Source organism: Hipposideros armiger, unplaced genomic scaffold, assembly GCF_001890085.2.
Source record: "Hipposideros armiger isolate ML-2016 unplaced genomic scaffold, ASM189008v1 scaffold_389, whole genome shotgun sequence".
NCBI lineage: Eukaryota > Metazoa > Chordata > Mammalia > Chiroptera > Hipposideridae > Hipposideros > Hipposideros armiger.
This window is the reverse complement of record NW_017731739.1, coordinates 817,149-840,707: the sequence shown is the minus strand read 5'-3', so window position 1 is coordinate 840,707 and position 23,559 is coordinate 817,149. Positions and strand designations below refer to the sequence as shown.

At 49.4% G+C, this 23,559-nt stretch overlaps 1 protein-coding gene across 1 annotated transcript in view; it reads left to right on the top strand.

The window, feature by feature from the left end:
* LRFN2 (leucine rich repeat and fibronectin type III domain containing 2) overlaps positions 1-23,559 on the top strand; it is a 190,878-nt gene that overhangs the window by 121,722 nt on the left and 45,597 nt on the right. Inside the window, exon 2 of the mRNA XM_019663408.1 lies at positions 20,580-22,004. Coding sequence (XP_019518953.1) covers positions 20,605-22,004 — 1,400 coding nt within the window. The 5' untranslated portion in view covers positions 20,580-20,604. The remainder of the gene's footprint in view (positions 1-20,579; positions 22,005-23,559) is intronic.

Sequence of the window (23,559 nt, the reverse complement as noted above, 5' to 3'; positions counted from 1 at the left end):
CATGAGTGACTTTCTGATCATGAAACATGCCCTCAGCAAATCAAAGGCCCTGTGAGGAATCTGTAACTCCAAACACTCCAGCAAAACACCCACTCCCGATTATGCTGCATTCAGAGAAATGCCTTTGGGGAGAAAAAAAAAAAAGGTGTTTTTGAACCCAGAAGGAAGAAATATCAGGACATTAAAGCCAACTCAAAGAGAGTTGTGTGTGTCTGTGTATGTCCAGGTGGGGAGAATAGAGGGGCTTCCATGATTTGGGGTGTTATGGTGGGAGTGGCATTGCTAGGGGCAGTGGTCGTGGGTGTGGAGGGGTGATGCTCATGATGATGAGGCTTCCCTCTTGAGCCCATAAAGCCAGGAAGAGCTGGGCAGTCACTCATCTGTCCTCCCATAGTGGGATGCAGATGAGCCTACCGGTGCCAGCCAATCAGGTCTCCCTTCCCCCCAGTAGTGCTGCCACATCCTCACTCTCCAACTCCCCTGCCCTCTTGCCTTTCCCTTCCAGCCTATCCACACAACCAATGACATTTCCAGGGTGACAATTCCTTACAGGACACACACAGATAAGCACTGCCGATTGCCTCTTGGAGTGACCTAGAGTCTCTACCTGCAGTGGACACAGTGGAGGAGGGCCATAGCACGTACGCCATGGAGAAGAAATCACCTACTGTTTCCTCTCCTACACTTGGTTGGCAAGGGGTCGCTCTTATTTTGCATAAGTAACTCAAGGTTACAACCAAGTCTCTTGCCCTAATGAGCTGATGTGAAATGCTGGAATGTCAGTTTCTAAAGTTCCATGTATTCCTTCATATTAATTAATTAATTCATTCATTCTCTCTCTCTCTCTCTTTCTCTCTCTCTCCTTCCCTTTTTCCCTCCCTCATTCCTTCCCTTTCTCACTCTCCTTCACTCTGTCTCTTTCTCTCCCTTTCTCTGTGTGTTTTCCATTCCATGCAATAGGAAGTATTGGGGGAAAGGATAAGTCCATATTGTTCACACAGTTGGCTTCAGGAAATCTCCTTAATGTTGCCAGTCAGTCGTTTCTCTCCTGTGTGTGGTCTGTGTGGCTCCTTTCAGAGCCCTGTCACCCACCTGTAAGGTTTTCTAAACCCGATGGAACAATCAGGTGGGCCTAGTCCCTCAGCTCTTGTAGCTTCTGACATGGAGAACGTAGGAAGGCTGCATTCACACACCGCAGACAAACATGCATGTCTCTCTTCCCTATATCAGGATGCCTTGGGGTAAGAAGCCAGTAAGCTCAGAAGTCAGCAATGTGGACAGTGACATTATAATCCTGGCTGGTGACACCACTGGCTCTTGTGGTTTTGACGGCTATGGTTAACTCTGGATCACTGTTAGCTTGAGGTATCAGTGGTATCATGGGAGCAAACCAATGGCATGGTTGACCCAGGATGTTGTTGGCCTTGGATATATGATGTTGACCAGCCATGACTCTGGCCTTGAGGCTCACTGTTACCATGGATGTTAAGTAGGCCGATCTAGAGAAACTCTGACATGCGTTATTACAGAGTAGACATGGCCTGTGCCTCACCCTTCATTCCCAGGAGACTTTTCCTGGGGAAGTAAGACTGGACACTTTGGAAGTCCTTCCAGAGTCTTCTAATGCCTCTGGCCTTCCTCCTATTCTCTTGTTTCTCCTTGTGTAGGAGGGAAGATAACGGTGATGCCGTTAGTGACCTGGGGTACCCACAGTATCATGTCAATTGGAAGAGGTACACTTAGGAGTGACGAGATAAAGGAGTGATGGTTCCTAGAAGATTGTAAATCAGCAGCTTGCAGAGTTCTTTCTTACGATTTATCTGCAAGGGAGCAGTGATGTGTCTCCTCATCATCTCCCTGCAGCCAGAGGGTCCAGGTCCAAGCGTGCATCCCACCAAGGTCCTCCTCGTATACTCTGGGATCTCCTACAAGGGGCCTCTGGTTTCCCCTGGTCCCATAGAGCTACGGTGTGGCTAGGGAGCAGAAGACAGTTTGTATGTTTTGAACAAGGTGAGGCTCGCACAAGGATGCTCCTTGGCACTTTGTCTCCCTCTCAGAATTGCCAGGAAACCAAGATCAACACAGCGCTCCTGAATTCTGGTAATAAAAATGTCTGTTCTCCCCAACGCAGGCCTTGTTGCCAATCTAGAGAGATGCTCATTAAGTTAAAAGACTGATAATTCAGTCACCCCAGGACCAGACATAAGCTCTTCCCCGTTCTCTATATCTGGCCCCACCCCTTGAGCTGGGGCTGGTTTAGTCTCCCCATATTAGGTACATACGCAAGGCTCAGGAATTAGTTTGTGCAGAAAGAACCATGTGTAGAAGTCTCCAGCCTTTCTTCATGGAGCAGATGCAGTCAGACAAGTACTAGTCCGAAACCCAGGGAGGCCTTCCTTCTGCCATCTTCTAGAGGAGGTGCTCAGCTTTGGGAAACATCACCTCCACCTTGGAGACTCTGATGAAGGCTGTGACATTCGTCCTTGGAAAATGCATGATCACACAAAATTCGGCGCACGATTTCCATGAGGTCATAGGCCCCAGAAACCCTTCCTGTGCTGGATTATGTCACATATATCTAACTCACTCAGGTGCACTTCCCTCTAGTCTGGGGGGAGCGATGATAGTGAAGCTCATAGTAATGTGGGTAAAGATGCCTTGATGCTATCTTTAAGATGAATGGCATCTCCAGCTCACATCTAAATGCTGTCCATCCTTCAGACTTCATGGCAGAGCCTCTGAAAGTCATCCGTGATCCGCCTTCCCTCTCCTTTGTCTGAGACCCCAAAAAGCTTTTACCCCTAATGATGATGATCATTTTCTTCTTACATTATATGTGTATACACCCTCTGTCCTCTCTGATGGGGACCCATGCCCAGGAGGTGAGGAGCAGCCGTCTGGGTTTCATCGTTGATTGCCCCTCAGCACTTATTGCAGAGTCTTTCGTATGTAGGGAGTGCTCAGTAAGTGTTCTCTGGATGAACGGATGGGTGATGAATGAGTGTCCTTACATGGGACTGCCCATGTATAACCAGCCTGTCCACAGTGGGATGAAGCTGGACATTGACAAGCACCGCCCACTTGGCCTGACTTGCAGACTTTCAGCCCAGGTGCATCTGCCTGCACACCCACTCAGGGGTTTGGAAAAGGCTGTCCCCAAGAGGAGATGCTTCTGCCTCCCTCCCTTGCACTACGCTCAGGGGCCTTTGACATTTAACTCCAGTGCAATTTGTTTGTTTTTACCGGAGTTGAAAATACCAACAAATGTCACCCGCCTTCACTCCTCTCTCCCGACATGTGAGCTTGATGGGCCAGGAGCCAGCAACACTAATGAGCATCTCAAGTCTCTGTGAATTAGCAGGGGGATACAGGGCTCTGGGTAGCTAGGGTGTGGAGGTGGTTTCATCAGGAGGAGAGTGAGCATGGAGTTAGGGATGGGAGGCAAGATGCCTGCCGAGGTGTTGGTGGGGCATGGAAGTAGGGGAGGACAGTCTTAGCAGCACCATCAAAGGAAAAGGTGACCTGATAGTCCATTGCCTCTTACAGTTCCCTGAAGGTCATCTGCTTCTTCCCTGCACCTGGGTCAGCTCCTTCTGCCTACCATGTACCTTTCTCAGGAATGGAGCTGGGGTGCCACCTTATCCTTTTGGGAAATTATATCCGTTAGAAACATATTCCATTGTGAGTGATTAAACAAAACAAAGCAAATAAAAGTGGCCTAAATGAGAAAAGCTTTTATGTCTCTCTCATGTAAAAAACACAGGAAGTAAGGTCTATATTTGAGGGAATAGCATTGTACCAAAGTTGATATCCTGTTTTGACAATGTATTATGGTTATGTTAGATGTTAGGAAGGGGGAAAGTGGGGTGAACAGTCTATGGGAACCCTTTCTGTTTTTGAAACTTCTTTTGAATCTTAAACTATTTTTTAAAGTTATAATTAAAAAAGAAATCAACTGCAGGGGGCCTAGGGGTTTGTGGGGTGCTAGGATCACCAGTTATACAGGTTCCTTCATTTTGTTGTTTTGTATCCTCAGCCCATGGCTACCAACTTGTGGACCAAGATTGCTAGCTCTCCCAACTCTAGCCATGCATCTACGTTTTAGTCACTTGGAAAGACGGAGGGGCAGAAGAAGAGTGTGCTTTTTCTTTAAGGACACCTCTAGGGTATCACATACTACTGATTTACTTACAGCCCATTTGCTAGAACTTAGTCATATGACCACCCCTAGGTACAAGGGAGGCTGGGAAATGCAGTCTTTATTCTTCATGGCTTTGTAGCCAAATAACACTTGAGGATTCTTGGTAGGGGAGAAGGGGAGAATGGACATTAGAGGACAACCAGGAGGCTGTGTACTGTCCCCCACTGGAGGAAGAGCCCAGTGCTGGTGTCTGGGAAGAGCTGGTTGATATGAGTGCCCTCCTGACTGACATCCCCATTATCCCTGCCAGCTACGGCAGGAAGTTGTCCCTGTCTCCTTCCTTTAGCAAGATAGACGCTGTCCTCCTTCGCTGGTCTAGGGACCCTCCATCCAATTTCTGAGGCTCGGCGTGGGAACTTAAGCCAGAGACATTCATCTTCCGTGGCTCTGCTTTATGTCAGACTGCAGGAGGCACTTATGTGATGTGAATTAGGACAAAGGATTAGATTCTCCCAGCCTGGCAGTCTCTTCAAATACCACCCCCACAAGTCAGGAGAGGGTGCCTAAAATTTCATTAAGGGGTTTCAGTTCCTTGGTTAAAGTGGTACCAAAAAAAAAAATCTCATTTAACCCAATCTGCCATTAATATCTTAACCATTGATTTATTGGATCTTTTTGAGTGTTGTAGCAAGATAAGGATCCTGAAAGGTTAGGGTGGGAAGAGGATTCAGAGAGCTCACTGTGTCTAACCACCTTCCCCTTCGTACGTTTGAGGTAACTGGGGGTAGCAGGCGCCACATGGACAGCTGGTCAACACCAGGGCGGGGCGGGGGCGGCTCTCTTTGGGCTTCAAGCTCACTCTGATCTCCTGATTGTTAGAATAATTACTTTTTCATCCTTCCTGAAACTGGTTGAGGTGGGGGCTCAAGGGGGGCACTTACTTGCTGAGCACTAGTCTCTGGGGTGTTGCAGGAGAAACACAAAACTCACTGCCTCAGCCTACCACTGACCCTACTTCTCCCATTCATAGTGGGAAGGTATGAGCCCCTTCCTCAAATCAGCGAGCCCCCTGAGTCCTAAGTCCTCCCATGGTATGCATGGAAGGAAGGCTCCCACTCCCTCCCACTGGGATGGTGTGAGGGACACCCTGCTAGAAGCGCCCAGCCCCCTGACCTGTCACCTGCTTGTGTCCTAACACTGGGAGCACTCTGACTTTTGACACATCAGGCCTCCCCACCCCGAAACTCTGGGGTAAGCGTCCCATTCTCTCTCAGTTAAGTGCTTGATTATAAAGTGAGTCCGATTACTGTTCGGCTAGAGCCTTCTGCACATTTTGTTAATTGACTCTCCTGGAGAACATGTGTGTGCCCTTGGGACCCAGGACACTGACCGTATCTATAAAGTTCTCTGAGGACCCAGAGGGGCGAGTGGTCACTTATAAGAGGGTGACCCTGGGCAAGTCACCTAAATACCTCTCTGAGCTTGACTTGCTTGTCTGTAAAATAGGGATAATTATCACGCACCTTAGGGTGAGAGAATAAAAGGAATAAAGCATAAAATGGTTAGCGTGTAGTTAACACTCGGCAGGTGTTACCATCAGTTGATGGTGATGGTGATGATGACATCATCTCCATTTGAGTAATGAAGAACAGGAATTACTGAAGCTAAATTCAAGTCCTTTTTGCCTTCTGAGAAGTTCACAGAAAAATACAGGTTTGGGGACAAACTTTTTAAGATTAATCTCAGGTCCCCAGTTAGTTCAAGTGGAAAAAGATACAGCAGACAGTGACATCTGTGCTTATGGCGATGCTAAAAGGTAGTCAGATTTGGGAGAAGAAGACAGGCTGAGGGTGTGGCTCACTCCTGAGTCTACGTTTAACAATATAACATCACAGCAACTTTAAAGCTAATTAATGGCCATATCTATATGAGGGAAACTGAGGCACAGGGTGGGGCCATGTTTAGCCTGACATTAATGTGAAGGTCAAAAGTGTATTTGTCCCTTGCCAGAGAAAGTATAAATATGGCGTTCATAAAGAACTACTATTATGATAAGGAAATATAGGACTTTGTTACAGGGAACCCCAGTCCGAAGGGAGACACAACCCTGCCCTTGGGGAGACCCAGTCTGAGGGGAGACACAGCCTTGTCCTCAGGGAGCTCCAATCTGAGAGGGATACACAGTCCTGCCCTCAGGGAGCCCCAGTCTAAGGGAACACACAGCCCTGTCCTTAGGTAACCCCAGTCTGAGGGGAAACATGGCTCAGCCTCAGGGAGCTCCAGTCTGAGGGGAGACACAGGTCCTGCTTCTCAGTGTGTTCCAGTGTGAGGAGGGAGGCAGGGCAGATACTGCTTCTGTCACTGTCGCCTGCACTCCCTTGTCCCTCTGTGCTGACTCTCTCTGTCTTGCACTTAAGAGATTGCAATCTCCCAAAGGATGGAAGGGAAACTATTTATTCAGACTCTGTATGGTGCCCAGTACAGCAGATGCTCAATAAATATTTATAGCTGCTAATGATTTAGCACAATAAATACACATAACGTAAGTGACAGAAGTCTACTGAACAGAGCACATAGCAGCTGTGCTGGTGGGGTCATTGGTTGTAAGGAACAGGCTGGAGAACGAGTTGTTAAAAAATCTTGTAGTAATCATAGAGGAGGGACCGGGGAGCCTTTCTCTGTGGTCTCTGTAGCAGGTGACCAGAAAGTACCCTGAGCAGAGTTTCATTATGACCTCCATCAGTCTGAGGCGTTCTTGCCTTCAAAGGCTCCTTCCTTCACTGAAAAAAAAAAAATTGTCTCTGGCCACCTGTCTCCCGCCCAGGCCTAGAGGCATCCTCTACCCAAACGACCCCAACTCCTAACCCAGAAATCAGAGTTGCCAGGTTGGAGGAAGATTCAATTATTGCTTGTGTATCCTAGGTGTGCTTGCATTGGCTCCTGCCCATAAACCTACAATAACAAAATTTCTTAAACTAGTGGCCGAGGTCTCCTGGGGGTGCTCAGTTCAATAATATGTTTTATACTTTAGCTTTTTATTTCAGTAGCAACCTAAAATCTATTCTTTACCAAAGCTTCTCTTTGAGAACAATAGCCCATGCGACTTAAAGATAGTCCACAGAATAAGAATCGTCTTGGGCGACACTGTTTTGAGATCTCACTATATGCTCAGCCCTGCTTAAGTGTTTTATGTGGAATACTTCAGTTAATCTTCAGAACTCTAAGAGATGATCCAATGTTACAGATGAGGGTGCCCAAGATCACACAGCTAGTGGGTGGTAAAGCCAGGATTCAAGTGCAGGTGGACCTGTCACCCATGAGGGGGCTGAATTCCAGCCCCCCATATGCTTCCACTAGCCACCTGCCTGCAATCAAGTGTCTTAAGAAGATATTTCTCAAACTGGGGCCTTCAGAAGGGTCTTTCTTTACCAAGTTTCTAATTCCAGTGTTTGTGATTACCCAACTTTGTGAGATACACTTTGAATCTTTGGTCTCCTGGAATGTTCTTGGTAACACAACCACCCCTAGCTGCTGAAATCCTACCATCTATCATTCAAGGCCACACTTAACACCACCTCCTCCAAGAAGCGGTCCATTGCCCTAGTCAGGAGCGAAGTTGTCAGAAGGATTCCCATAGCATCTTGCCACTTTCTTTTCTCTCTACCTTGAGAATAGTGCTGTCCATGATGGGGTAGGGCATTCCTGGGCTGGGATTCCAGCTCTGCCATTTGTCTTACGTCACTGAACCAAGTTACACACACTTCGTGAGCCTCAACTCCTCCACCTGTACAATGGGGCAAGCAGTATGGCGTTATCAAACGGTTTCAAAGAGATAATGTATGTAAAGTGCCAGATGTGCTGTAGACGCACCCCCGCCCCCCTGCTGAATTGCAGTTATCCCCGTATGGGTTTGTAAGCGTCTCCCAAGAAGTGGGGAGATGGCCCATATGTTCTGTTCATCCTGCGTGCCTACGTGGAGCAGGTGCTCCGCGGGAGCCAGACTGGATGGTTGAATCTTTGCTGCTGAGTCAAGCACGTCCCCTGTCTGCAGGGGTGGGGGCAGAGGGCCATTGGAGGGAGGGATTGACTACGAAGTTCCAGACCTCCACTCCAGGCAAAGTGTCCGGGTAGGAGGCCAAAGGGGAGAAGAAGGGGAGGACAAAGAAGACAAGCAGAGGCCGAGGGAAACAGGGAAGAATGGAGGGAAAAGGAAGAAGGAAAGGGATGGGAGAGATGAGTCTGCAAACTGAAAAAAAAAAAGGAAAAAGAGAATCTCCGTGAGGTTCAGACTTGAGGACAGAGAGGGAGACAGCCAGATCTTCCATTTCCTGCACTTGAGGGGCTGGGATTGGAGGGACCTGGGTGACCGGGGCGCTCAGATTTCTTGACTCTTCATTGTTCCCCACCCAAAGCTCACAAAACTGGGGCTGGAAGTGGACTTGGATGGATGAATCCCTCCACCCCTTCCCACACATTGCCCGAATGAGGAAACTGAAGCGCCGAGTGGAGAAATGGCCCTCTGAAGTCCAGGGCAGGGCCAGGGTGGGGGCCCAGGTCCCAGGACTCCTGCTCACGCTCTCCCTGCTGCATCCGGCTATAGGTGGGAGTGAGGATGCTCACATTCCAACGTGAAGAAAGACAATATTAGGAATGCAGAGAGCAAATCTCAGGGTAATGGAGCCTGGTGTTTGCAATAAAAATTTAAATGTGCTGTCCTGGTGGCAACAGCGACTTTTATCTGATCAGCCTGTCAGTGCTTAAGAAGGCTGGGTTGTGTAAATGGCAAAACCAAATTGAATTCATATTTACTGCCCTTGAGTCTGTGGGGTTTATTGTTTCCAGTGGATTAATCTCTCACTCCTCTTCCTCCGTTTTCCTTCTCCCCCTCCTTTCCCTCCTTTTTCTTTCGTTTTTTTTTAAATACTTCCAAGTGACTTTATGACCCAACAAATCACTGGGAAAGTTGACCAGGGAGAAGAGCAGCCTGTCTATGTGGATTATTTTCCGCTTGTTCCTCCAAGTAAACTCTTCTCCCTTATCCACCCTGCCCCATGCCCGGGAGACTGGCCTGTATGGACAGCTTCCTGCAGGCTTCCTTGCCTTCTGGCTTCCTGGGTGTAGCCTCTGAGAGGCCCCAGCAGGAGGTGAGAGGCTCCTGTTGCTTTGGCCGGTCCCTCCCATCCATCTACTAAGGACCACAGCTCCTGTCAGGCAAGTCTTCTTCCATAACCTTGCCTGGATTCCCGAAACTGCCCTCTGCTTTGGCACCTTTAGGCCTAGGGGGAGAAGGGGGAGGGGCTCCCAGCCACCGCCAGGCCCTGGGTGCTGTACCACTTTGCCTAGGTTCTCATAACCCCACCCACACCTCTGTAAATTGTCCGGTCTCTAAAATTCCTTCTGATACCCCTTCCATTCTGTCATCTGTTTCCCCCCAGGACACTGACTGATCATGTCTCTCTGTCCCTTCTCCCCAGAACTGGAGAGCAACCTAGTGAAGGCACAGGCAGGGGACCATGTTCCATTTGCTTTGTACAAAATGGGAGAAAGATGCAAGGCCTGAAGCTAGACCTAATCTGGCGTTTGTAGTATGTGCAGGGGGGTAGAGATGGTTACCGGCCTAGCACCCCTGACACCCAGAGGGCCGGACAGTCCTGCCCCACCTCCCTTTTTATCCCCATAGTTGCCACTTTGCTGGGTCATGTGAGATGGGACAGCTTATGGTGGGACCCCACACATAGGCCTTTTCCCTATTGTGGCTTTTCCCCATGACATGTCTGTTGAGGGAATTTGTGGGGGCTATAAAACACTGACAGTGGGCCAGCTGAAAGTCCTGCTGCTTGTGTGTGTCACTTGGCAAGTTGAGGTTAGCTAACCATGAAGATTCTGTTCCCAGGCCAAGAATAGAGCAGACCTGGGCGGGGAGGGGGTGCAGCTCCGGATTCCTTGCCTGTAACTATGCTCCGTATCACAGCAGCTCCTCCCCGCCCTGTCCACAAACAGGAGAGCTGAAACAAGAAAATAAACTCCCATCAAGAAGCCAGTTTTATTTCTAATTTTTTTTGGTTTAATAATCATAAGTATTATTAGGAGCCAAGATGAAATACACCAAGCTTGATGTCCTACTGAACACATAATAACAGGGCAGGGTAAGAACCCAGAGTCGTCCTTCTCAGGTAACCTGTGAGCCTTAATGATGCTTTACCAGTGGCGGCCCCTGCTGACGCCCCTCTGTGGACTCAGGGGGAAGATCTGTTCCAGGGAGGCCTGCCCTGACTGGGCCCCCAAGAGTGTGGGGAGAAGAAGAGGTTGTGAGGGGAGCAGGAGGAAAATGCTAATATTAGATTCAGATCCCAGAAGTAGAACTGTGGGCAGATACTTGGGGTATAGAGACCAGACACAGCTCTGCCCTCAGGAAGCCCCATTCTGAGAGGGAGACACAGCCCTGTCCTCAGAGAACCCCAGTCTGAGGGGAGACAGCCCTTCTCAGGAAGCCCCAGTCTGAGGGGAGACACAGCCCTGCCCTAAGGGACCCCCAGTCTGAGGGGAGACACAGCCTTGCCCTCAGGAGCCCCAGTCTGCTAAGGGATATCTAACCCCCATGTCTAGCAACCTTCAGGTTTGATATCTTGAGATGTTTAGATGTTGACCCATAATTATGTCCTCGAGCCCGAGTGAACTTTAATGCTATGTAGCCAGTGCCTACCCTATAGCCTGGATGGCTTGATGAAGAAAAGCCAATTTTAATTTTAGCCTGAGCCAAACATAATGAGGAGAGTAAATCATAGGGTGAACATTCCCCAGCCAAATGGAAATGAGTTTTGGATTATCTGCCGCTTTGAATTATCCACCCCACTGCTCCCTTCATTAGCTCAGTCCTAGAGAGGACCAGCACTGAGGCTGCTCCCGTGAATGTGAGGGCCAGGGAAAGGCCAAGGGTGCTTGAAGAGGGTGGGGGGCTGTGAGTCAGCGGAGCTGGGGGTGCTCTGTGATTCAGAGCAGGGAAGGATGAAAGGGTTAAACGTGGCAAGGGCTGGGTCCTTTGATCTGAATCTGCTGGGGAGAACCCTAAGGAAGGGGAAGGGACCAGAAAGGCCCTGGTGGCTGGAAAGGAATCTCTGTGTGTCCGCAGTCTCTGCATCCTCCCTCTGAGGGAAGAAGGGAGTGGTCCATCCAGGTTCCTTGCTTGAGCCTTCAGGTGGTGGAATGTAAAAAGATGCTTGAAATGGGGAGGATTTTAGACAAAGGACCTTGAAAGTCATGACTGAATTAAAGCAAAATTTTCTCTGCGTGAAACCAGAGCGCACACACTCACACCTGAGGACTGGAGTGGAGGCTGACAGGCGGGGAGATGGAGGAGGCCAAGGCCTACGCGGATGCCGAGAGCTGCCAGCCCCGTGGGCTGTCTGTGTCCCCTAAGCAGGGACAGATCACAGGCAACCGTGGAGATTAATGCATTTGCAGTTGACAACATGGCAGCAAAACAGCATTTGTTTTCATCAAAGCTGAACAAACAAGCTGGCCTGCTCCGTTCCTCACACACCCTCAGTTCATAGGCAGCCTCATTCACACCCAGACCTCCATTCGTAAAACAAGGCCCTCCCTTCACCCACACAGCCTCCCATTCACACAAACACACCCATTAAGTCACTCACTCTCTCACTCACTCACTCACTCACGCTCTCATCTCCATTCGGGAGCCACCCCCTCACACACAGGCAGGTTCAGTCAGACACCTGTTTCCTCTCTCTCTCTCTCTCTCTCTCTCTCTCTCTCTCTCTCTCTCCCCCCCCCCCCTCTCTCATGCACACCTCTCCATTCACATTCCCACCTCCGCATTCACACTCCACACCCACCCAGACATGGGCCTCCCTCATTCATGCACAAATATTCATTCACACACTGGCTCACAGGTGTCTCAAGACCAAAAAGGGCCGGTGCTTCCAGCCCTGGCCGTGCATACATTGAAAAGAAGACATTTTCCATTGAACTGTTACTACCCATCATTAGTAATAGTGTGTGAACTTAGTGTGGAAAATGAGGTCTCCTTCCTTCATTAAATCGCTAGTTTTTGTTAGTCATTGACGGGAACGCGCATGGTTTTCATATCATTTTTTATTTTTATGTATCTGACATTTCCACAGTGGCCCAGGCTCAGTTGGTACCATATATAATGAGAGTTATAATTAAGAAGTGTGCCTTGGGCTGGATTCCCCAGGAGTGGACCTGAAACAGGAATTTGAGTGTAAGTGGCTTATTTGGCTGGTGATGGCAGGACACACAGGAAGAGGAGTGGGAGGGGAGACAGGGAAGGGAAAGCAGCCAACAGGGTGTGTCAAGAGCAGGAGACTTCAAAGGGCCGCTGGGGCCCAGTGCCACTGGGGACCTCTAGGGGACTGTACAGAGCATGCATCAGAGTCATCCCACCTGAGGAGTGAAGAAGCTGAGGTATTTATCCTCCATCGCCCTCACTAGCCTTGGCTGGGGGTCTGCTCTCTGGGGCATTACTTCTCCAGCAGGCCTGGCCTGCCCCACGCAAGTGCGCACACACCTCTGCAGCAGGTCAGCTGGTACGGGGTGTCAAAGGTGCCACAGGGTGTGACTGTTACGGTTTACTCTTTCATCAAACACATCCCAACTCATCCTGAGCGCCTGATCTGTGGTAGGTACTGGGCTTCTCCCGGGGATTCAGAGATGAAACAAAATACAGTCCTTGCCAAGAAGGGGTTCCCAGGTGAATGGGATAGAAGACAGGAAAACACATTATTACGTTGCAACACAATAAAAGCTATCACGGCACAATAAAAGCTATCGTGGATGCCTTAACACAGAAGCATAATGCTGTCACTGAACACAGAGAGGAAGCTTCTGAGCTTACGCTTAATAACTTACTTAAGATAACGACTGCTTATCTTGCACAATAGAAGTTTAAACAGAGCTTAAATGGCTTCATTCTATCCTTTTGATGTTTTCGACATTATTTCCCCTTTCTTTCCTGTTACCTGTGCTAGGACCACTCTTTTTAGCTAGTTTCATGAAGAAGTTTGGGGATTCCGGGTGAGGCCCCTCTCCCCATGGCTTTGTTCGGGGACCACACACAGAATATTTTTGCCCATCGTGTGTATGTCTTTCTGCAGTCACAAAGCTAGGACTTTTTTAGGGCAGTGGCTCCCTTGGGAATTTGATGCTTTTTATTTACTCTCTTTTTCTGTCTCTCTTTGTCTTTTTTTCTGTCTCTATTCCTCTCTCCCTTCAAACTGGAAGCTGTGACACCAGCATGAGAACAGGAGCTGCCTGAGGTCAAGGCTATGCTTCCCCTGTCAGACTGGGAGCTCTTTGTGGTCAGAGGCTACCTGGCTCTCCAACACACACTCACTGAGCTTGTCTCCTCCCTGCTCTCCCAGGGTTCTATCTAGAGGGATCCCTACACAGAGCAGCATCAGGGAGGGCGTTTGGGAAATCAGCTCTGACTAACATATTTTTCTTACCCTTCCACGATGATGCCTCTGACTGTGACTTCCTGAAGGTCTGGAGGTGGAGGCGCTGACGATGGGGCAGGACAGGGCTGGAAGCTCACAATGGAACCGCACAAGGGACTGAGCACAGGGCCACTACCTGGTAACTCCTAGACCAGAAACGCAGCCCCATCAGCCCAGGCCTGGAAGCCAGTTTCCTTTCCCCATCCCCTTGCTCCAGAGCCCGTCCCTCTAAGGCTCCCCGTGAGTGATGTGATTTATGGGGAGCAGCAAGTGCTCTGGGAGGGCAAGTCTGCAAAGGAGGCGCAGGCAGCTGCCTTTCCTAGCAGACCCGAACCCCTCCCTCTCTAATTAATTCACACTTTCCCAGCCCGGAGCATCCTGGAGGGGCCTTTTTACCTGAAGCAGAGACAGGCATCTTACTTGATTTACAGGCTCCAGGGGCGGGTGGCTGCTCCACTGGTTGCTAAGGTATCTTTTAAATGGAAATCAGGGTGGAGAGATATCACATATATCTTGCCAACCATCTGCTAAATATTGCCTCTTCTGTCTGGAACAGCTCTGAGGTGGTTCTGACAGGAAGTCAAGGCCCAGGGTTGGGGGTCTGGGGGAGGGGGGAAGAAAGTCTGGTCTCATCCTCAAGTGAAGGCATAGGAATTTTCCTTTTCTGCCACAATGTCTGTTTGTTTTCTACTTTCTGTCCTCATCTTTCTTTTTGCCTTTGTTTTAAATATAAAATTCCATCTGTTGACTCTGATTAAACCATCAGCCTGTTTCTACAACTCTATATATTGTCAGTGTATTTAAGTATGTGTGTGCGTGCATGTGCATACATGTATGCCTATATGTGTGTGTGTAGGTGTGCCCTTGTGTGTGTGTGACTCACCACCATCAGGGCCTGACAGGTGGGTCTTTCTGAGCCAATTAGGCCTCTGCTTTTGAGAAAACCAGTGTTCTTTCCAGGCCCATCCCCAAGAAGGAAACACAAGTGCCCAAATTTAGTCGAACAGCTGGGCCTTCACTGGTTACTAAGCAATCCCGTAGTGGAGGCAGCAGATTTCTCTGTCTACACCAGGCACATGGAAGCCTCGGGAGGGGCCCCCTCTACTCTGAGCATGGCCTGGAGCCAGACAACCCTTAGATCAAATCGTGCCTCTCCTCAGGGGAGCTGGGAGAGTTCGGGCAGGCCCCGACCTCTTTGGATCACACTTCCCAGTGCTTAAAATGGGGATAAAATACTCAGGATTACAAGGTACGGTAGGGCAGGTTGTTCACTGCACAGGTGGGTCAGTTGAGGGCCGTACAAACACCCAGCAAGTCACGCCTTTCTACTTGCACAAGAGCACCTAATGGACTAGTGGCAGCGCTCACCTTGCAGAGTTGTTGTGAAGGTGGCATGAAGAAACCGAGGGAGGAAGAGACACCGTTCTTACCCTGGGTGAACTCCCGGAGACAGAGATGGGTACTGATTCTCTCGGGCACTGCAGGTCCGAGGGAGTATTTCGCTTCCTCTCCCAGCTTCTCTGTTTCTGTCTCTCCTCTCCCTCTCCTCTCCCGTCCCCCACCCCCCTCCACCCTCAGTCCTGGCTCATAGACATTCTGAGCAGACAGGCTCTGGCTCCTCTGCAGATGGATTCTTCCTCTGAAGGCTGATTCTGACATTTGATACCAGTATCCACTTCACAGCCTCACTTCTGATCCCCACACACCTCTCTCAGTTTCACTCACAAATAATCCCATGGCCCCTCCTGCCCACTTTCATCTGTTCTTTGTTCCTGATACTGGCCCTCTCCTCCTAATCTCCACCTTTCCTTGCTTCCCTCCACCACTCACTACCATTCAAGATGCTTACAGGGACCTAGGTTGCCCCTTCCATCATTTGTTCAAGTTCCTGCTCAAAAGAGAGAACTCCCCCCTCATCCCATGCATCCCAGTCCCCTCACCTCCATCCCAACTTGGGGTTGAAGCTGCTCTTTGTTTGGCTGTGAGAGGAGTATATTAAGTAACAGTTCTCAGAATACAGTTTTAATTAAGATTCAATAGTCACTGCTCTGTCAGTAATCTCCCATGCTGATTATTTAAAACATATTTACCCAGCTCTATTATGTCACAGATTTGAATTCATTAGACATTTGTTAATCCTCCACAAACTTTTTCTAAAAATGTGACAATACTGTTTGAAACCATGGGCCCCGTGCAGGGTGTGCATCCCAACGTGTCTGGGTCTTCCTTGCTTGCTGCCTCCGCCGTGGCTGTTCGCCAGAGGGCAGGCAACAGACCCAAGGATACAAAGGCCCCAAGGACGCCATTGGACAGGGCAGACCATCCATACTGCGCTGAAGCAGACCATACTGGGCAGTCAGTCCCCCAATACACAGAGCAGGGTCAGGGAGGATGGAGAGACGATCTAGGGGGACAATATCCAGCACAGGCCATCAACAGCCTCGGCCCTGGTCTCAGATGTGCCTGACAAGTATTATCACATGTGCCATGATGTGACAATGTTGGGAAGCGCTGCTTAGCCTTAGAACACTGCAGCATATATGGACAAGAACACATAGGAGGACACCTTTCTCATGGGGCCATAGGCCTTCAGAAGACTCTCCAGCCTCTATACACACACACACACACACACACACACACACACACACACACACACTTATATCTCGCACGCACACATGCACGCAACCACCTCCAGCTTAAACAGTGAGGGACATCCTTGGGAGTGTCTGTCCCTGTGTCCTCAGTGGGTATAAAGGATACTACCCACCTCGACTCGAGCAGATGCAGGGGCCAGAGAAGCATGGCCTCCTTGACTCTACCGCCACGGTGAGTCATGCTGGAAAACACAGCGGATGGTTGGCCGATGATGCTTCTGAAGCTACTGCTGTAACTAGACCACTCTGTAAAGCTGGTATTCTCAGCTGATTAGCCAAATGAGCCCTAGACAGTGTTGACACAGTACTCAGAGCCTCAGTGCCAACACCAGAAACTCACTTTTCTTTTTTTTTTTTTTTTAGATTTTTATTGGTGAATTGGGGGGATGGGAACATTGCTGGGGAGTTGGGGGAAGGGGGACAGACAAGTTGCTGTCGTTTTTTTGTTCTTCAGTCTAGTTGTGGAGGATGTTGCTTCACTGGCCCAAGTTGGCACCATCATTGCGCTCTTCCCGGGTGAGGCAGATCAGTAGCCGGCTTCTGGACGGCCGCTCACTGCGGCTGCTGGCCGCTCACGCTGGCTGCTGGCCGCTCACGCTGGCTGCTGGCTACACACGGTAGCCCATGGCAACCCACTGCCACAGGGACTGCAGCCCACGCCGTCGCCGGCGACTCACAGCAGCCCAGCTCCAGGTCGAGCCGTTGCTCAGCATCCTAGCTGCAGAGGGCAGCGTCACCGGCCCTCATATGTGGGATCCGAACCGGGGCCCTCTGGCATCCCAAGCGAGTTCTTAACCATCGCGCCACTCGGCCGGCCCGAAACTCACTTTTCTCAGCACTATATTCCATTCATTCAATTGACATTTATTGGGCACTTATATGAGTCAGGCATGGTGTTGGGAACTGGGGGTACAGTGATGAGTGGACAAGGCAGGTAGGTTCCTGCCTCTTGGAGTTTACAGTCTAGGAAGGCAGACAGGTAAGTAATTAAGGAATTATAACTAAAAGTGCGATGATCGATATGTAGAGCCAGTACAAGGGGCGAAGGGAAAAATTGCAGGAGAGCCTAAGGTGGTATAGGTTTTGGAGAAGCTTCCTGGAGTAGGTAGTATTTAAACTGAGACCTGGAGCTAGAAAAGGAGCTTGGCTAGGCAGGAGTGGAGGTGGGGGAGAGCCAGGAAGAAACCCGCGCATCTAGGAAGTCCTGGAGGGTGATCGAGCATGGTGTTTATAAGGTTGAGTGCAGCGGGGACAGGAAGAGCGAAGGGGGAGAGAGAGAAATGAGATAAACTGGGGTTGTGGGCAGAACCAGCCCTTGCAAAGACTTGTATTTGTGCTAGAAACTAAAAAGAGGGTCAGTGCAGATGGAGAAGGTTCCTGTGTGTTTTACCAAGCCCTGGCTAAATGGGGACCTACAGGCCAGAACACATCTGGACATGGAGACAGTGGCAGGTAGAAAGCTTCCGCATGTAGATGCCTCTGGGATGGGTGTGCCTGGTGGGACCTGGGCCAGTGTGGGCTGGTACCACTCAGGGCGGAGATTGGTAAGAGCAGGGACTGGCAGGGTCGGTGGCTGCTCATGGGAGCCCAGAGCAGAACTGTTGGAATTAGGCATGTTGGCAAAAGCTTCTAATGAAAGTGACCGTAATTAAGAGGATGAAAAGAAAGAAAAAAACATCTGCTAGAACAGGGCAAAATAGGAAATATTTTAGGCTTTGCTGACCACATTGTATCTGCTGGAACTCTTCACCTCTGCATGAAAAAAAAAAGCCATTGACACTATGTAAATGAATGAGCATGGCCATGTTCTAATAAAACTTTATTTAGAAAAATAGGCTGCAGGCAGGATTCAGCCCTGGGGATAGCCAACCCCAGCCCTAATAGTGTTGTCCAATAGTGTAGCCAATAGCCACACATGGCTAGTGAGCACTCGAAATGTACTCTAAGTGTTAAACAGACACCCGATTTTGAAGACTGAGTACAAGTAAAAGAATGTTAAGCATCTCATTAACAACTGTTTGTATCGATTCCCTGTCAAACTCATATTTTGGATATAGTGGTTTCCATAAAATATGTTACCCAAATTGATTTCACCTGTTCCTTTTTACTTTTTAAAAAATATGGCCACTAGAAAATTTAAAATTACATTTATGGGTAGTATTATATTTCCATTGGACAGTGCTGCCCAGAAACAACACGCTCTCTAGATGAAATACAAGGTAAGCCTCTGGCCCTGAAGGCTCTCAGGTGGGAGATTTACCCTTAAAGAGACACAGTAATGGAATTCAAATCTTCACAATAAAGTAATACCTGATTGGAATAGGATTTTAAATTTACTACATTGGTTTTTGAATTTACAATATACCTTTGTTTTATTAGCTAGTTTTCTGTCTGCTCCTGTGCTCCCCAAACTGAGAGTTATAGAGCTCTACTTCCTCAAGATATTAATAGTTGTTGCTCAGAAAAAAAGGAGTAGTTTTTCCTAAAACAGAAGAAAGGGAGGAAGGCAGAATGAAACATTAATCCAGTTTCTGTACCGCGGCAGAGTTTCTCACCCCATCCGAACTTGTTAATGCGTATAGAGCTTTTGCAAAAGTGAGGGAGAGTAGGCATCACATCCCCAACTCATTGGCCTTAGAAGCCTTCTTGCAGAACTCTAAATAGCACTCCTAGAAGGCAATTTGAGAGTGCTGGTCTGCATGATGCTACACAACCAGAGTGCATGCTTTTCGAAAGTCCAACTCAATTGATGTAATTTTTAGTACTGCATAAATAGAGCCACACACAGCACAATATGGGCTAGTGAGAAAACTGTCAGATTCGGAGGCGCAAAGATCTGAACCAAAGTCCCGTGCTTTCCTTTCTAGATAGTTGTTCATGCAAAAACCTACTATGCGTCAGGGAGTGCTTCAGACTTTGAGAATGTAGTGGTTAGTGAAAACAAGTTCCAACCTCTTGGGGCTTTGTTGCCAGTGCAGGAGACAAACAATAGGATATAAAGCGCAGCACAGGGAATAGAGTCAATGCTATTGTAATAACTATATATCATGTCAGATGGGTACTAGACTTATCAGGGGGATCGCTTCACAAATATTAATGTCTAATCACTATGTCGTATACCTGAAACTAATATCATATTGCATGGCAACTGTAATTGAAAGATACATTTAAAAAAACAAGATAAAATAAAATTTTAAAAAGAGAAACAATAAACAAGACAAGTAGGTAAAATACAGGGGGTGCCAAAAATATGGATACACATGACTTGTATTCATCTTTTGTTATTGGTATATATTGAGTATTACAATTTTAATACAGTTTTGTTTTTTTGCTTTCTTAAAATTTGTATACTTTTTCTGGCACCCTCTGTCTCTACAGTAAGATAGTGATAAATTTCAAGGAGAAAACACATAGCAAGGATGAGGGGAATGCACAGTCCGGGTGGGTCTGGGTAAGAAGATGACTTTTGAATAAAGGCCTGAAAGAGGCTAGCAGGCTCTGGATAAGTCCTCATCTATATACATAGGTAAGCCCTTCTCTGTGAAGGGTGTTCCTGAAGCCCAGATGAGATCATGTATTTGAAATTCCGGGCAGAGGACCCAGCACATACTAAGTGCTCAGAAGAAGTTCATGTCCCACCACCTCCTTCACTTCCCTGAACTCCCAAAGATGCATATGCTATGTGGATTCTCCATGGTGAAGAATTTATGCAAAGCCAGTTCCCCACTAGCCCTGGCGTCTCTCAGGGCCAGCTCTCTCCTTGTCCCTGTTCTTCTTCTTCAGGAATTCTGGTCCAATTCAATTTCATGCTTAGTCTAAACCAATTAAGAAGGTAAAACTGCTTCAAATACAGTCATAACACACTTTTCAAATCCGATGATCATAAATGAACCACTGGTATGGAATTATCCATCAGTCCATCCATCCGTCCACCTGTCCGTCCAACAAGTATGTACCGAGCAGCTGCTGTGTTCCAGGGACTGTGCTAGGTGCATGGGATATAGCAATTAACAAGACAGACAAAAGGACCTGCCTTCCCGGAGCTGACATCCTAGTGGGGGAGGTAGGAAATAGTCCATAAACACAATTTAAAGTCAGTTAAATGGTCTGTTAGGAGGTGATAAGAGCTAAGGAAAACAGGAAAAGTAGAACTGCATTAGAGGGATTGGCAGGAAAGATGACACCTTGCAAGAACAGATGTCATTTTCTGCTGCTCTCCAAGGTGGGGGGTAGTATGAGGGAGGAAGCTCTGGTCTAGGGCGGTAGGAAGTCATCTCCTAACCATGACCTTGTGTCCCTCCCTTTCAGGCACCGAGGGCTGAGTGGCCAGACCATGGAGACCCTGCTTGGTGGCCTGCTGGCGTTTGGCATGGCGTTTGCCGTGGTCGACGCCTGCCCCAAGTACTGTGTCTGCCAGAACCTGTCTGAGTCTCTGGGGACCCTGTGCCCCTCCAAGGGGCTGCTCTTTGTGCCGCCTGACATCGACCGGCGGACGGTGGAGCTGCGCCTGGGCGGCAACTTCATTATCCACATTGGCCGCCAGGACTTCGCCAACATGACGGGGCTGGTGGACTTGACCTTGTCCAGGAACACCATCAGCCACATCCAGCCCTTCTCCTTCCTGGACCTGGAGAGCCTCCGCTCCCTGCATCTCGACAGCAACCGGCTTCCCAGCCTTGGGGAGGACACCCTGCGTGGCCTGGTCAACCTGCAGCACCTCATTGTCAACAACAACCAGCTGGGTGGCATTGCTGACGAGGCCTTCGAGGACTTCCTGCTGACGCTGGAGGACCTGGACCTCTCCTACAACAACCTCCACGGCCTGCCCTGGGGCTCCGTGAGGCGCATGGTCAACCTGCACCAGCTGAGCCTGGACCACAACCTGCTGGACCACATCGCAGAGGGCACCTTTGCTGACCTGCAGAAACTGGCCCGCCTGGACCTCACCTCCAACCGGCTGCAGAAGCTGCCCCCAGACCCCATCTTTGCCCGCTCCCAGGCCTCAGCTCTGACCGCCACGCCCTTTGCTCCACCCTTGTCCTTCAGTTTTGGGGGGAACCCGCTGCACTGCAACTGTGAGCTTCTCTGGCTGCGGAGGCTTGAGCGAGATGATGACCAGGAGACGTGTGGCTCCCCGGGGGGCCTCAAGGGCCGCTACTTCTGGCACGTGCGCGAGGAGGAGTTTGTGTGCGAGCCGCCTCTCATCACCCAGCACACGCACAAGCTGCTGGTTCTGGAGGGCCAGGCGGCCATGCTCAAGTGCAAGGCCATTGGGGACCCCAGCCCCCTCATCCACTGGGTGGCGCCAGATGACCGCCTGGTGGGGAACTCCTCAAGGACTGCGGTGTACGACAATGGCACCCTGGACATCCTTATCACCACGTCTCAGGACAGTGGGGCTTTCACCTGCATTGCCGCCAATGCCGCGGGGGAGGCCACAGCCACCGTGGAGGTCTCCATCGTCCAGCTGCCACACCTCAGCAACAGCACCAGCCGCACCGCACCCCCCAAGTCGCGCCTCTCAGACATCACTGGCTCCAGCAAGACCAGCCGGGGAGGGGGAGGCAGCGGAGGTGGGGAGCCTCCCAAAAGCCCCCCAGAACGGGCTGTGCTTGTGTCCGATGTGACCACCACCTCAGCCCTGGTCAAGTGGTCGGTCAGCAAGTCAGCGCCCCGGGTGAAGATGTACCAGCTGCAGTACAACTGCTCTGACGATGAGGTACTGATTTACAGGTGAGCCCAGACTGCGCAAAGGCAGGGAGGGACTGGCTGGGGAAGGAGGAGGTGATGGGAGGGCTTGGAGCTATTCCCACCTAAACTCCTCCTCCCCAAAGATGCCTATTGGGCTCCCCGGGCAAACAATGCCGTTCACGCAGGTAAGAGAAGATAGAAAGAACATCAACTACAAGTTAAAGAAGAGAGGGACCCACATGGACAGCCTGGGGAGATGTGTGTGTAGGAGGACCAGGCCCCCTACTGTGGTGGGTGGTCATATGGGTATGAGCTGCTAAACTTCCTGTTTTGAGCCACAGCCGGAAGACAGGCAAGAACAAGGAGTGGAACTTTTGACCAAAGCATCTGACTCCTCCAAGGAGGAGTGAATCGGGACCTTCACCTAGAGTCGGATGCTGTGGTGGTTAAGGCTTGAGGTCAGGAAAAGTAGAATTCAGATCGTGGCTCGGCCACTTGCTAATCATGTAATTCTCCTGGGCAGCCTCAGTTTTCCTCATCTGGAAAAAGGGGGTAATCCATATATAATTAGTCTGGACACGTGGTTGCAAGTAATTGAACCCAAGTCAAATTGGCTTCAAAAAGAAAAAGGGAGTGATAATGTGCTGGCTTGTGAATTGAAAACTCAGGGACCCACTTCAGGCTCAGTTAGATCAAAATCCCCCCCAACAAACATCCTGCATTCTGAGTTTCTTACCTTCCCTAAGTTCCACTTTCTTCTGGGTTGGCAGCATTTTTCCTCTGAGCAGCCCTAGAGGAAGAAGAGTGTCTCTTTCCCAATTTGTCCCTCTGAAGTCCCGGATGAGCTCCACTTAGCTAGAGCAGGTTACTTGAGCCCCCGGGGTATGGAGGTGGGGTGATCCTGCCCACCTGTACTGACCTCTCTGGCTGTCAGTTCCCTAATCTGGAAATGGAGACAATGATGTTGACCTTGTAAATGTGCTGTGAGGATCTAGGGGGGCATTTCCTAGGCCTGGTAGGAAGGGAGGTTTAAGACTGAAAAACTGCAGCAGAATTGGGGAAGGCATTCAGAGAAAGGGAGGAGCTCACAGAGGGATGGATACAGGCTTAGGGCTAAGAGGTCTGACCGCAGATGAGTTCCTTTCTCAGGTAGCCTTAATTTGTGTTAAACTGAGGGACCTGGCCCACAATCTTATCCTGCAAGGAACACATGGTTCATTTTGAAAGCCTGTATCTCTCCTTTCACATGTGAAACAGTTACTCTGAGAAGGGGTTCTGTAGGCTTCGCCAGGCACCTGACGGGTCCGTGGTCAAGAGATGTAAAGAATCCTTGATTTATCACTGAGGTTTCTTCCAGCTCTGACGTCCTGAGTTGATGGGTCTCTGGGTGGAAAGGCGTGGGGCAAAGAGCATGTAAGGAAGGCGTTTGCTCACCGAACGAGTCCATGAGACTGAGGTTGCTGCCCTGTGGAAACTGGTGGAGCCACGGAAGTTCCTTACCCGGAATTTCCTTTACTTGGCTTGTCTGGAGAACAGCTTCATTTCTCAGGATGTAGAGAAAGCATCATTAGAACTTAATATATGCATCTATACACAT